Source organism: Lissotriton helveticus, chromosome 1_1 (assembly GCF_964261635.1).
Source record: "Lissotriton helveticus chromosome 1_1, aLisHel1.1, whole genome shotgun sequence".
Taxonomy (NCBI): domain Eukaryota; kingdom Metazoa; phylum Chordata; class Amphibia; order Caudata; family Salamandridae; genus Lissotriton; species Lissotriton helveticus.
The window spans coordinates 1334259550-1334273501 of NC_136057.1; the positions used below are offsets into that span (position 1 = coordinate 1334259550).

The 13952-nt window shown below is 48.1% G+C and overlaps 1 protein-coding gene across 1 annotated transcript in view; it reads right to left on the reverse strand.

The window, feature by feature from the left end:
• Positions 1–13952, reverse strand: part of XAB2 (XPA binding protein 2) — a 144082-nt gene that overhangs the window by 78161 nt on the left and 51969 nt on the right. Inside the window, exons 7-10 of the mRNA XM_078682501.1 lie at positions 13375–13519; positions 11866–12017; positions 10178–10297; positions 8663–8794 (exon numbers count right to left, since the gene is read on the reverse strand). Of these exons, the coding sequence (XP_078538627.1) occupies positions 8663–8794; positions 10178–10297; positions 11866–12017; positions 13375–13519 (549 nt within the window). The remainder of the gene's footprint in view (positions 1–8662; positions 8795–10177; positions 10298–11865; positions 12018–13374; positions 13520–13952) is intronic.

Here is a 13952-nt window from a genome sequence, read left to right on the forward strand (position 1 = left end):
TTAAACAGGCTGCGAAATACAATAAAATCAACGAAGGTGGCATCGGGACGGCCAATGCACAGATTGAGCTGATCCGGAGTTACAGAGAGCAAACAGCAGACGTCCGAGACCGTGGTGCGGTAACGCGGCCTCTGAAGTAAGTGGAAGCCGGGGCCTCACATGACCTGTGGGTCGGTTAGGGCGAAAGTGAAGCTGGCCTGGATTTCTTGAGGGAGGCTGGGGAACCCGGGAAGCACAGACAGAGCGGGCCGCCGCTGCGGGACAAGACCCAGAGCACGGCCAAACGAGGCGCAAAGTAGGCTTGCATGCCGAGAAAATATTGTGTGGACCGCCGGTGCACCAGTACCCGGTAGAGGGAGCCACGCGAGAACCAACCCAGCCGGGAGAAGAGGAGGTGACGACCAGCGATCAAGCGGCTAATTGTGACCTGGGCCGGGGTCCGGATCGTGGTACTGCATCGCAAGGATACTGTAGGTGCAGGCGAGGACCGGGAGGTGTATGGGCTGTCTGTGGGAGGTCCTCTCTCTAGTGCCGTGCTCCAAGCTGCCCAACACGCTCCCAAGAATTGGACCCCGGGAATCGGACGGCCGGCACGGGAGAAGCGGTGCAAGACTGTAACGGAGGGATGCTCGCACACACCAGAATTGAAGCACTGGCGTCCTCAAGGTTGGTGTAACTGGTGCTGCGTGGCCCCATACTTCCTACGCAATAGACATTCCCACCTCCTCCGACCATCATCAGGCAGAATCACACTGCGCCGACTGGGTGTGGGGACCTGCCCTCGGCTGAAGCTGCTATCAGAAATAGATGACATGAGACTCAGCAGCACCTGGGGGGGGGCGGGAGGGGGGACACAACCAATGACTAAATAAGCTGCGTAGAACTGAGGAGTTGTTTCCACAGCGGACAGGCCTAATAGACCCCGGGTGAACTGCGAAGCTAACGGCAGGCCCCAAGTGGGAATAATATGACAGCACTACGGATACGCCAGTGCCAGAGTGACCATTACGTGGCAACACCCGCTCCTGGTACAGCGGAGGAGGGAGACAGGAAAAACAAAAGGCCATGCAAGGGTGACAATCCCGCCGGCAGGCAGCGGCGACTAAAGCCCCCCCCCCCCCCGCGCACGGCTTGGTGGGACGCCCGGAGGTCTGGATACCATGGGGAGCCGGGGCCAGCGCACAGTACAAAACATCAAACTGGACAAATACCCCTACAACAAAGACCAGCCGGACAAACCAGCAACAAACACAGAACATGGGGAGGGCCCGCAGACCGAGAAACCCAAGAACATCACCCTCCAGGACATCATGGCCACCCTAAACAGGGTTCAAACTTCTACTGGTACGATATCAACAGACATTTCACTAATATGTGCAGACATCTCAAAAATGGGCACGAGAATGGCGCAGGTGTAAACTACAACAGCAGCTCTCTCCACAGACACGGTTGTATTAAAACGTCAGCTGCGACAACTAGAAATGGCCAATAAGCTATTGGCAGCCAAGCTCGATGATCAGGAAGGCCGCTCGAGACGCAACAATGTCCGCATAGTTGGAGTGCCAGGGAGCTTGGAGGGACCGGTTCTAGACCTGTTTGTGGAAGACCTCATCAAGAACCAGCTGCAGCCACGTGGGTGTGGAGAGGGCACACCAAATGCCTGGGGGCAGACCCTGGCCACCTTCCCCCCGGGCCCATACTTGCACGCATATTCAACTTCCGAGATCGAGATGTGATTCTGCAAGCAGCACGAATAACCCCCCCAATACGTGTCGAAAACTGCAATCCGGACTACACGGCTGCGGTGACTAAACAACGTCGTAACTTTCTGGACGTCAAGAAAGAACTGCGAATCCGAGAACTCAAGTATACAATGTGGTTCCCGGCGAAACTGAGGGTAGAGGCAGAAGGGAAAATCTGGTTCTTCACGACACCCGAAGAAGCCCACGTATGGCTGGAGGGATGGTGCCCTGCTGTGGGACCTAGAAGGCAGGGAAAGAAACAGCAGCACCAACTAATGGAACCAACATTGACAGGATCGAGGGAGTCGGACGAAACAGGAGATGCACGACAAAACACAGATGCAAACTAAGATTACTGTCAAAACTTAATGGTTTCAGGATAGAGTAGAGAAGAACCCCAGCAGGACGGACTGGGGGACTCAAGAACACATCAATTCACCGGGAAAGGATCATTGCCAAGGGTCGAAATGGACATAATGCACTGTTTCGTCTGGCGCCCTTGATGTTGCAAAATTGACATTTTCGTGTGAATAGATAGCCGCTATAGAATGACCATTTAAGGGTGCGACTCAAGGAGATCGTTGGACGACACTCTCCCTCACGCAAGTACAAGTTATGGGACACAAGCACTCTGCTAAGTTGGAGTGGCAGGTAGTTTTAGGTCCGCCGTGCAAGGAAACAGGGAGGGGGGTGGGAGGTGGTGACCAGTTCTATGGGTTATTGTTCGCTGTGTTACAGGCACACTGTAATGTAGCTGACTACATACATCATGACAACATGACATTTATATCGCAAATCGCTTCCCGCTCCTCCACAGACGGTGTCATACATGGCACAAACGGAAACACTGACTGACATTTTGACCACCCAGTCCTCGACTTCTAACACATCGGGCCCTCCTCTCACTGTGATATCCTGGCATGTAAATGGTCTTGGTGACAACATAAAGAGAGGGTTGGTCCTACAGTACCTTAAACGTAAAGCCCCGGCTGTAGCACAGATACAAGAATCACATTTGGTTGGTTCGGCTTGTAGGGCCCTGGACAGATGGGGTTTTAAAATGGTAGCACATTCTGAATTCACCTCGGGTTCTCGAGAGGTGGGGATCCTGATCAGTAAACGCTTCCCACTGATTATAACTGGGTCCTGGACGGATGATCAAGGATGTTTTGCAGCGGTAGCATGCCAATGAGAGGGACGATCATACAACTTAGTATCAGTATATATCCTACCAACACTACATCAGACGACCTTCCCGGCCCTGGGAAAATTACTGTTAACGCTCCCGCAGGGCGAACTAATTATGGGGGGGTGACTTCAACGCTACGTTTGCAGCTACCATAGACGGAAAAAACCCCAGGGACCCCAGTAGTGTAAACCTCAAACTAGTAGAGTTCACTGACTCCGTTGGTCTAGTTAATGTTTGGTGATCCCAGTACCCACAGGAGCGACAGTACACCTACCATTCAGGAGTCCATAATAGTCTTTCGAGAATAGAGTATATATTTTTACACTGGCAACAGGTTTGGAGAGAGTACTTGAAGTTTTGCACCTGCCCTGGGGCATCTCAGACCACTCACCTGTGATAATTAAATATGCATCTACTATCAAGGGACGACGCCAAATTTTTCCGCTCCACCCCGGATAGCTTAAAAACCACAAGATTGGGAAAGGCCTACTTACAGCCACAGGGCAATAGTTTGCGGAGAACGAACACTCAGTTACATCCCCAACGATTCTGTGGGAGGCATATAAAACTGTACTACGGGGCCACGCAATCTCATTAATTACAAGACATAAACAAGTCCAGCGACAACAGATAGAAACCCTGGAACAGGGGATATCCCAGGCAGAGGGCGAACATGACATGGACACCAACGACACTACGGCACATCAGTTAAACCAGGCCCAACAGGAATACAGGGCCTATGCACAGGAGGAGGCAAAAACTAAACTCACCAAAACACAGCTCACTATTTATGAAGTCGGTGATAAAACGGGCAAGCTCCTAGCCTGGCTAGATAGACGGGAAAAGGGCTAGTCGATGGGTGGTGCAACTCAGATTAGAGAATGGGACTATTACTAAAGACCCACAACAGATAGTTGATGCATTAGCGGTTCACTTCAAGACGGTATATACGCCCATAGCCACAACCACAATAGATGATAATCAAGCCTTCCTAAAAGACATACAGATGCCCACACTAGCCCACAGTACAACCCACAGCACTGGAGGCAGATCGCCTGACCGCCTGGTCCACCGTCAGCGACGAAGACACCATCAAAACCATGAACTCCATCCACTCCAGATCCCCTTCCGACCCCAGCCCTCACCACGTTTTCAACATAGCCAGCACTACCATCGCGCCCCACCTACGGAAAACAATCAACATCTCCTTCGAGACAGCTACCTTCCCGGAAAGCTGGAAGCACGCCAAGATCAAAGCCTTACTGAAGAAACCCAAGGCGGACCCTAAGGACCTCAAGAACTTCCGGCCCATCTCCCTGCTCCCGTTCCCGGCAAAAGTGACAGAGAAGATTGTCAACCAACAGCTAACCCGCTACCTCGAAGTCAACAACATCCTGGCCCCCTCCCAATCCGGCATCCGCAGCAACCGCAGCACCGAGACCGCCCTCATCGCCGCCACGACGACATTAGGATCCTGATGGACAAAGGAGAAACAACCGCCCTCATCCTCCTGGACCTATTAGCAGACTTCGACACAGTCTGCAACCGCACCCTATCAGCACGCCTCCATGACGCCAGAATCCAAGAGAAGGCCCTGGCCTGGACCACTTCCTTCCACTCCGGCAGGACCCAGAGCGTCCGCCTCCCACCCTTCCGCTTAAAAACCACTGAGATCATCTGCGGCGTCCCACAGGGATCCTCCCTCAGCCCGACGCTGTTTAATATCTACATGTCACCGCTCGCCCAGGTCACACGACAACATAACCTCAACATCATCTCATACGCCGACGACACCCAGCAGATCATATCCCTCACCGAAGACCCCCACACTGCCAAGACCAACCTCCACAGAGGAATGAAGGCCGTTGCCGACTGGATGAAGGACAGCAGACTGAAGCTGAACTCAGACAAGACAGAGGTCCTCATCCTCGGACCCACCCCATCAGCCTGGGACGACACCTGGTGGCCCACATCGCTAGGCACAGCCCCGGAACCCACGACCACGCACGCAACCTGGGGTTCATCCTCGACTCCACCCTCTCCATGACCAAGCAAGTCAACGCCCTCTCAGCGTCCTGCTTCAACACCCTCCGAATGCTTCGCAGGATCTTCAAATGGATCCCCCCCGACACGAGGAAAACCGTCACTCAGGCCCTCATCACCAGCAGACTCGACTACGGGAACGCCCTCTACTCAGGAACTACCACCAAGCTCCTGAGACGACTACAACGAATCCAGAACGCCTCGGCACGATTGATCCTCGACGTCACACCCCACCTGAGAGGCCTACACTGGCTCCCCGTCAACAAGAGGATCACCCTCAAACTCCTCATCCACACACACAAAGCACTGCACAACACCGGGCCTACATACCTCAACGACCGACTCAGCTTCCAAACCCCTACCCGCAGCCTCCGCTCTGCCAACCTCGCCCTCGCCACAGTTCCCCGTATCCTCCGCCGGCGGCAGATCCTTCTCCTACCTCGCCACCAAGACCTGGAACGCTCTCCCCACCAGCCTATGACCGACCCAGCGCCTGCTGACCATCAGAAGACTTCTCAAGACCTGGCTCTTCGATCAGTAGCAGCACCCCCCCCCCCCCCAGCGCCTTGAGACCCTCACGGGTACGTAGCGCGCTTTAGAAATGCAGTGATTGATTGATTGATCTGACTTCAGACGAAATTGCACTAGCAATAGGTGCATTATATACAGGGAAGGCCCTAGGACCCAATGGTATACCTGTTGAATTTTATAAGAATGCAGCAACTCAACTCATACCACATCTACTTAGCATGTACGAAGATAGCTTGGAAAGAGGGGAGTTGCCAAGGGGTCAGCGCCTAGCGACGATAGAGGCTATACATAAGCCAGGCAAACCAAAGCAGGAATGCACATCTTACCTGCCTATTTCATTAATAAATGCAGAAGCCAAAATACTGGCTAAAGCATTGGCCGTCTGGCTGCAACCATACCTCACAACATTGATCCACCCTGACGAATCGGGATTCATGCCGGGCCACAACACCGCACTCAACCTGAGGCGACTAAATAGTGTTATGGTGTTTATGCCCACTATTAAGGAAGACGCTGTCATTCTTTCCCTAGATGCGCCCATGGCATTCAACCTCGTCGAATGGCCATTTCTCTTCACGGTCCTCGGACATCCGGGTTTCGGCCAAAGTTTTGCGCGTGGGTACAGCTACAGTACACAAGGCCCCTGGCGCAGGTGGTGATAAATGGTCACATCTCGGCTGTCTTCCCCCTGGGAAGAGGGACAAGACGAGGCTTCCCTTTATCCCCGCTCCTGTTCGCTCTAATGCTAGAGCCGCTGGCGGCATTGATACGACAGGACCCGGTCATCGAGGGTTAAAATGGGCGATGGGATGGGAAGATCGTATTTCGCTCTATGCGGATGATGTTTTATTATACATGGCATCCCCTTCACGTTCCATTAATTGCTTATTGGATATTTGCACTGCATATAGGCGAGTCTCAGGCTACACCATAAAATGGGCAAAATCGCTCCTTTATGTGCTTCACGGTCCCCATCCACGGCTCCCACGAGATTGTGAAATCCAGATTGGTAACAGGGGATTTTAATACCTAGTATTGTACATTACGCCCCAGTCCACGCAGTTTATTGAGGAAAACCTTATGGAGCCCCTAAAAAGAGGTCAGTGATGTCAAACACTGGCGATCACTACCGCTAACACTATTGGGGGAGAGCAGCCCTTTTTAAGATGATGGCACTCCCCAGATTCCTATATGCTCTACAAAATACCCCATTCCCAGTTCCCCCAGCATACTTCAAAGCAATAAATGCCGAAGTGACCAATCTCTTGAGGGATAGGAGACCCGCCTGTATAGCCATGCATAAACTAGTGAAGTGCTGGTATGATGGTGGAATCGCCCTTCCAAATATAAAGGTGTATTATTGGGCTTCCCAGCCCACTGTAATAAACCAGTGGCTTCACGCCTCCCAAGAGGAACCAGCGTTCCGCATGGATAGACATATCCTAGACGCAGAGGGTGTTATGGGGGTATTATACAATAAATCAAGGGGGAATACTCTCACAGGTCCAACAGCACACACTGTCCAAATCTGGTTTGCTGCACAACAAGCACTAGGATGGGAAGGGGTCCTAACGCAGGCCACACCACTATGGGAAACCCGACAGCTAGGTAAACTACGCAACACTAAAGGGTTCAGACAGTGGGACCTAATAGGTATCTCAAAGGTAGGGGATCTTTGGAGAAAGGGCAAGGTCATTGCGTTTTCTCAACTTCAAGACACATATGGACTGACACCGATGAAAACCTTACGTTACATGCAGATCAGACACACACTCACTGGGGTTATTCCACTAGGAATGCAACTACCAGAGACCGCACCTTTAGAGGACAGACTTCTGACGGATTACCTAAGTAAAAAAAAGCCATTCCCCAAACCTATCGAAAAATATAAACAATCAACCCTTAAGCAGGCTGCCGTAGGAGAACTGGATGAGACAGACTGGCAGGAGGCAATCACATCTCCAAGAGAGGTTGCGATATACTCCAAACTTAAATTAGTACATCTAAAAATCCTCCATCGAACCTACTTCATGCAAATAATTATGCACGGATTAGGTCGGACGGACACACCACTCTGTCAGAGACAGTGTGGATCACCAGGCACATTTTATTACACACTATGGGACTGCCCAGAAATCGCAACTTACTGGGAGGCGGTCCTGCGCACAATTTCGCAAGTTAGCGGAGTCACGGTTCCGCCGGAACCAAAGAGATGTCTCCTTAATGTCTGGGAGCCTACAGATCTCAACCATATGGCTCAAGGCTGGGCGATGTTGGGTATAGAGATAGCGAAACGAAATATAGCTCAACACTGGGAAACAGGACTGACTCCCATCACCAATGGTGCTGTGACATGGAAAACGCAAGGATAACAGAGAAATCAGTCTATGTCCATGTCAAATGGAATGCTTTTCGAGGCAACATCTGTGAGCCCCCCCCAGGAGGAGTCGATGTCAGTGAATAAAGGATAGAGGCCAGCGATAAAGTGACGTTTAATATAATTCACTGTAGCTATGTTGTCCATGAATAAGAGATGAACAATTGCCGAATAGCAAGGAATGTAAACAACTATGCATAATTTCTTTGTACACCGTGTATGTATCATTAAACTGTAATGCTATGTAATGAACACTAACAATTTCAAAATGCCAATAAAAATGTTACAAAAAAAAAACAGTTTCTGCCAAGGACATGTGGGTCCACAAGAAGACCGGTTTCTAACCTTTTTCAAAGCTATACAGGGAATTTTTCTATGCCCTTACACACTCCCTTTTCTGTCACACTCCTCCAATGTCACCGCCCACACAATCCTGTCAATCCCGGTAACAAATAGAGGCATTTTTGATTCCTGGGAGAGGCAAGAAGGTTCACTAGTAGAATACGCCATTTCCGGGTGAGGTGGTGGAATATGCAAGGCTATGATTAAGATGCAACAACCAGGAGTACGTAGAGAATTGTGACGTAAGAACGGAGGAGAGTTCACCAAGAGAATGTGCAAGTACCAAGGGAGGGAGGGGGGTTCACCTGGAAGGATTTTCAAAACCTGGGGTGAGAGGCAGCACAGTGTAGTAACAAGAAAGCAGGCTCACCTAAAGAATGTGAAAGGCGTGGACTGAGTAATAGTATTGACCTGGAATTCAGGGATTATATGACTCACCCGGAGGATGTGCAAGGCCTGGTCGTAGTTCTCGTGCCGCAGCTCCATTTCTCCGTACTCACACCAGACACTTGACAGGTCGTCCACCTGCTTGAAGTTCACCTTGGTGGCTTTCTCAAAAATAGTGCGGGCCTGAAAGTAATAGAAGAGGGTCAGCGAATTACTCGGAGACAGAAAACATACTTGAAGCATCTGATTTCTAGTCTAAGCTTCAGGGACCCTAGTACGCATCCCACTCACAGAAGAAAGGACATTATAGGAAACATAAGCAGAGCTTGATGTGGAAACATATCTCTTATCTGGTTAACCACATTTTACTTTGTGAGCTGGCAGTAGGACCCAGTTCCTGTACCACAGAATGTGTCTCATTTGTAGAAGGCAACAAATCTAGGACCATTACAGAGAGGATTTGGGGGTTTGGGTGTGGATGGGCAAACACTACTATGCAAAAGAAATCCGTACGGAATCCGGCACACGTTATTTGACTCTCCTAATACTACTCTCCCCTCCTGTGTTTCTAACCATTCAAGACATTTTACACAAACTCATGGGAGGTCCAACCTAATTTATTGACAAGACCGTAGCCCATGATACAGAATTAAAACAGGGGCTGATGTGCTTGTGCTTTTCCACTCGCACACCAGTCTCCACACCACATGTAAATTAATCTATACTGAAGTTTCCTTTTTCTGATACCATTACACTTGAAAAACAGGAACACCTATTACTCACACTCTTTCGGTATGGCAAAAACTGGAGTATAAAGATATGAAAAAACAAGTATATTTTAGACCGTGCAGACAATCTGTGTGTGGTATTGGAGTTACGTGTCTAGCTGTTGTTGCCATGTTCTTAAGAGTTTTAAAACTATTCGGGGTGTGAGAACGGTTGCATATGGAACCTTGATCGCATTTCTGGGATTGGAAATTAATTTGGCGTTTGACGTGTGTTTTCAACTGTTGTGTTTCACTCCCTTCCACTTCCTCTCTCCCTTCTATTTATTTCCTTTCATCACAAATTCAACATTTACAACATGGGTCCACATCACAATAACCACCTAGCTGCCTAAAATCTCACCAACTTCCTCTACAACGGCCACCATGCCTCATGAAGCCCCAGCATTCATAGCAGCCACTCTGCAGCATCCCCCAACAGCCACCCTTAGTAGCCACCCTGAAGAATTTCCAGCAGCCACCCTGCTGCATGCCCAGCAGCCACCCTGCCACATCCTCAGTGGAATTCCCCAGGTGTACCCAGCTGCCACGACAGCTGCCACCTAACTGCCTCATTAGCTTTCACCCTGATCGTGGCCAAGATGTAACCCATCGGCCTCCCCAATACCTACCAAGCAGCCTCTCCGGGGGACACTCAGCCTTTGCACTGTCACTGGGTTCATGAATTTACAATTATCAAAATGCTACTAGATACAGTCTGCTAATGGATACAGTTTACGAAGTCCAGGCGATCCACCTCAATTTCCTCAATGACAGGTGGAGGGAGTGTGTCTATACTCACATCTTCTATCTGGCCATTGTCTTCGTAAAACTTGGCAAAGGCCACCCAGAGACCATGAGGTTTTCCAGTGGCTTTTGCGGGGTCTACCGTCTGAACCGCTTCCGTATAGGTGTTAATGATCTATAATAAAACAATATAACTCAGATTAGACAGTGAATGCTTAAATAGTAGAATGATAATAAATGAGACAACAGAAAGAGTGTACACAGAACTCAGTCCACAAAACATCAATAATGGTGGAGCAGAGCTAGAAGGTAAAGTGAAGCTCTTTATGAAGGACACTAAGATCTATAACCGAGTTCATATCCAGGAAAGGAGGGAAACATTAAAGATATAAGCACATTTGAGGATTGGTTAAATAGATTGCAAGAAGATACAGCCATTGCAAAGTCATCAAGGGGCAGAGGTATAAAACAGATGTTATGGTGGAGCTATAATATAAATTCATATACTATGAAGAAAGAAAATGCAACAGGGCACTAGTTACTACCCTACAGCTGCATCAAAGAAGTCTGTTCTATCCACATATAACACTATTCAGTGCGCCCAGAGGTTTGATATAGCGCAGAGAGTGCTTGTGCTGTAGCGCAGACAGTGGTTTAATAGCAATAACCAAGAAGCCCCATGTCCATGATACAAATAAAACTATTAAAAAATACATAACATACCAGCAGAAAGATAATTCATATAGACACAGGTGAACAAGACGGAGAGTGTATGATCGCAAGCAGAAGTTATATTATGCACAACAGAGAAGGGAATTTTTTTGCATGATAGAGGTCTTCAGTGCATAAGTGATAGATGAGATGAGGGCATTAATATTCTGTCCTGCTTGAGGAGCAAAGTGCATGATGAGACATCAGGTAGAATCCTATGGTAAGAAACACACTATAATACTTTGGAATTTCTAGAGTTTTTGGCATACACAGTGGCCATCATGTGACTGAAATGTGTATTTTTGGCAAGGCACCAATCAACTCTTTCACTAATTTAGTGAAATATACTACATCTATTGGTGTTTGGGATGAAGGTCATATGGACCCGTGGGGAAAAAAGACTTTACAGCATTCGTTCACATGTGTGGGTGAGGATGGGAGACAGTGTGTCACAGTGATGACTCTCAGGGAAGAGACACAACAGCAGATTATCATTTTGACAAAGCAAGACAATGTCAGTTTCTTGGAAAACCACAATCCTATCACAATCCTCTATGCTTTGCAAAAAAATGCAAAGAAAAAACTAAGCACAAGTCAAAAAGAACAGTTCAGATGAGTATGGAAACAAGGCAAAGGGCACATTGTAAAAGAAAAATGGACAAACATTTTCACAAAAGAAAGGAAAATCAGTGCAGGGACCTCCTTAACTCTAGAGTTATGCGCCAGAGTTGGTAAAAAAATTGGCTAGGCAAGATGTAGACAGGAAGCAACACAGAAGAGTTACTCTATTTGTTGAACACATGCAAAAGCTTAGTCCACTCTGCCACAGATATCATTACATAACCCTTGTTCTCCAGTAGTCTGTGCGCAGTGTGCAGTTGTCGCTCAGAAGCAAATAGGAGTTAGTATATTTGTTTTAACACATGCTTATTCTTTTGGTTACGGGAGACAAGAAAGCAAGTGAAAATCTATTTGTTGCAGTCACAAATGCCCTCACAAAATCCTTCTCAAATCCCATTAGATGCTTCTCACCTCCCGTGGCTTTCCCTCATACAGCTTCACTCTCTTGTGCCACTCGTGCACATTGTGTGGATTCTGGCGCAGAAGTACACTGTTTAGGAGCAGAGGCCGTCGATTGATCAGCTGCTCAAATCGAGCAAGTCGCAATTCCAAGTCCACATCATCTGAAGAACAACAATATCCACAATCAAGATTTCAATATAAAAAGTAGAAGCGTGCACGCATACACACACACTCAACTCACAACCATACATTCACAAGCATGCATGTATACACCCACCATTCATCAACAACGACCTTGGGACTGCTGCCTCCTCTCACTGGATGACCTTGTTATAGGTCTGTTAATGAGAGGAGGCAGCAGTTTTTATTTGTCAGAGAGTGGAATGGGGTCAGTGCGACTGCTGAACCCACCCCAAATTGTGACGATCATCATTGATAGTCGGCCCTGGGCACTTCGGGGCTTAAAATTGAAGTGCTCAGGACTAATTCAGCTCTGAAGTGTCCCCTCAACATAAGGGCGAGGACCTCTAAGCGCTTTGCCAGGCTGAGGAGGTCATGCCCACAGGACTGTAAAATCTTCAGCCAAACAATGCTCAGCTCTGGCTGCCAGGTGCCTGCGCACGCATAGTGCCTGGCTGCCTGACCTGATCATGAGGAGTATATGTCAGGCTAAACCTTTGCTCACCCTGACAGACACTCTTCATGTTTCCAAAAAGGTGGGGGCACTCTCCCCTAAAGAAAGGGCCGCTACTGGTGTTTCAGGGGTGGAAAAGCCCAGAAGCAGCTCCACTGGCACTTAAAGAAAGTAAGACGCCTCTGCTTTGACAAGGTTAGGCCTACAGCCAAGACCCGCCCCACATACCCTGTGAAATGAAGGTTGATCGACAAGTGATTCTCCAGCGACAAGAATGGCAAGATTCAAAGTATCGGCAGGAGGTCAAATACAAACAAATGATCACATGAGGTGTACCAAAACATACACATCCTCAGCTACAAGGCTAAGAACGCGTTGTGTCATTGAGGAAGGGATCTTGCTACCTCACGGAAGGGAGCACAAAGAAGTAGGTTTGACAAGAGCAAAGAAAATCAAGAACAGGTGGCATTTTAAAGCCATGCAATCACATATTTAGATGACTTAAAGCTTTGGAGATGCGGTATTAGTTTATTTGTCATTGCAAAATACACAGAGGCAGGCTGGTCCACCCTTTATGCCTACTTTCAAGCTTATCTAGTTTTACACTTTGCAGGAGTTGCAACTAAGTAAGATTTTATTTTTCCATGCCAACTTTGTAAATAATAACTTGACTCATCATTTCCTTTTTTTCGATTCTCCTATTAATTTGTACCTAAAGTTTTTATTTTTAAACTACTGATCATATTAGTAATTTAGATTTTATTTACATCTATATTTAATGACTGCCTGCCATAAACATTTGAAGGAGACAAAGGTGGCCCAGCCAGTCTTCCGAGAGTGTGGGGCAAACTTATGTATGGCAGCAAAGACTGTTCAAAACTCACCATCTTCCTCCTTGCCCAGATCAGCGTTGGTCTCCATCTTTGCAGCAATCATGCTCTCTTCAAACTGAGCGAAAGAGTCGAACACCTGCGTGAAATCCCGCACGGTCATAACTGTTTGTACTGCCTCCTCGTACACATCTCGGGCCTTAAAAGAAAGACATGAGAATTTGAGTGTTGTTGGCTCTGCCTATCTGGCGTACAATGTCAAAGCTCGAAAATAGCTAAAATATGAAACGGACTATGCGAACTTCAAGAAGGCACACAAAGCTTTATTTCCTTAGAGTTTTAATTTCCTCAGCGCTTCATAAGACATACACCATCCTTTACAATGCAACCACAATGCATTATACTAAACAAGTGTGAAATGCTGCTTCAGCATAAAAACCTGCTGGTCTCAATTGCAGCACAATGAGCACTTCTTCCTCAGAGCAGACACAACCGCCTCAACAACCCAGGATATGAAAATCTAGACTACGTTCCCCTGTCATGTCACAACGTTTGAAGCTGCTATTGGAGCACTGATAAGTTTAAAGTTCTGCCTTTTCCCTTTTTTGCAAGAACTGTGTATACTCACCGCA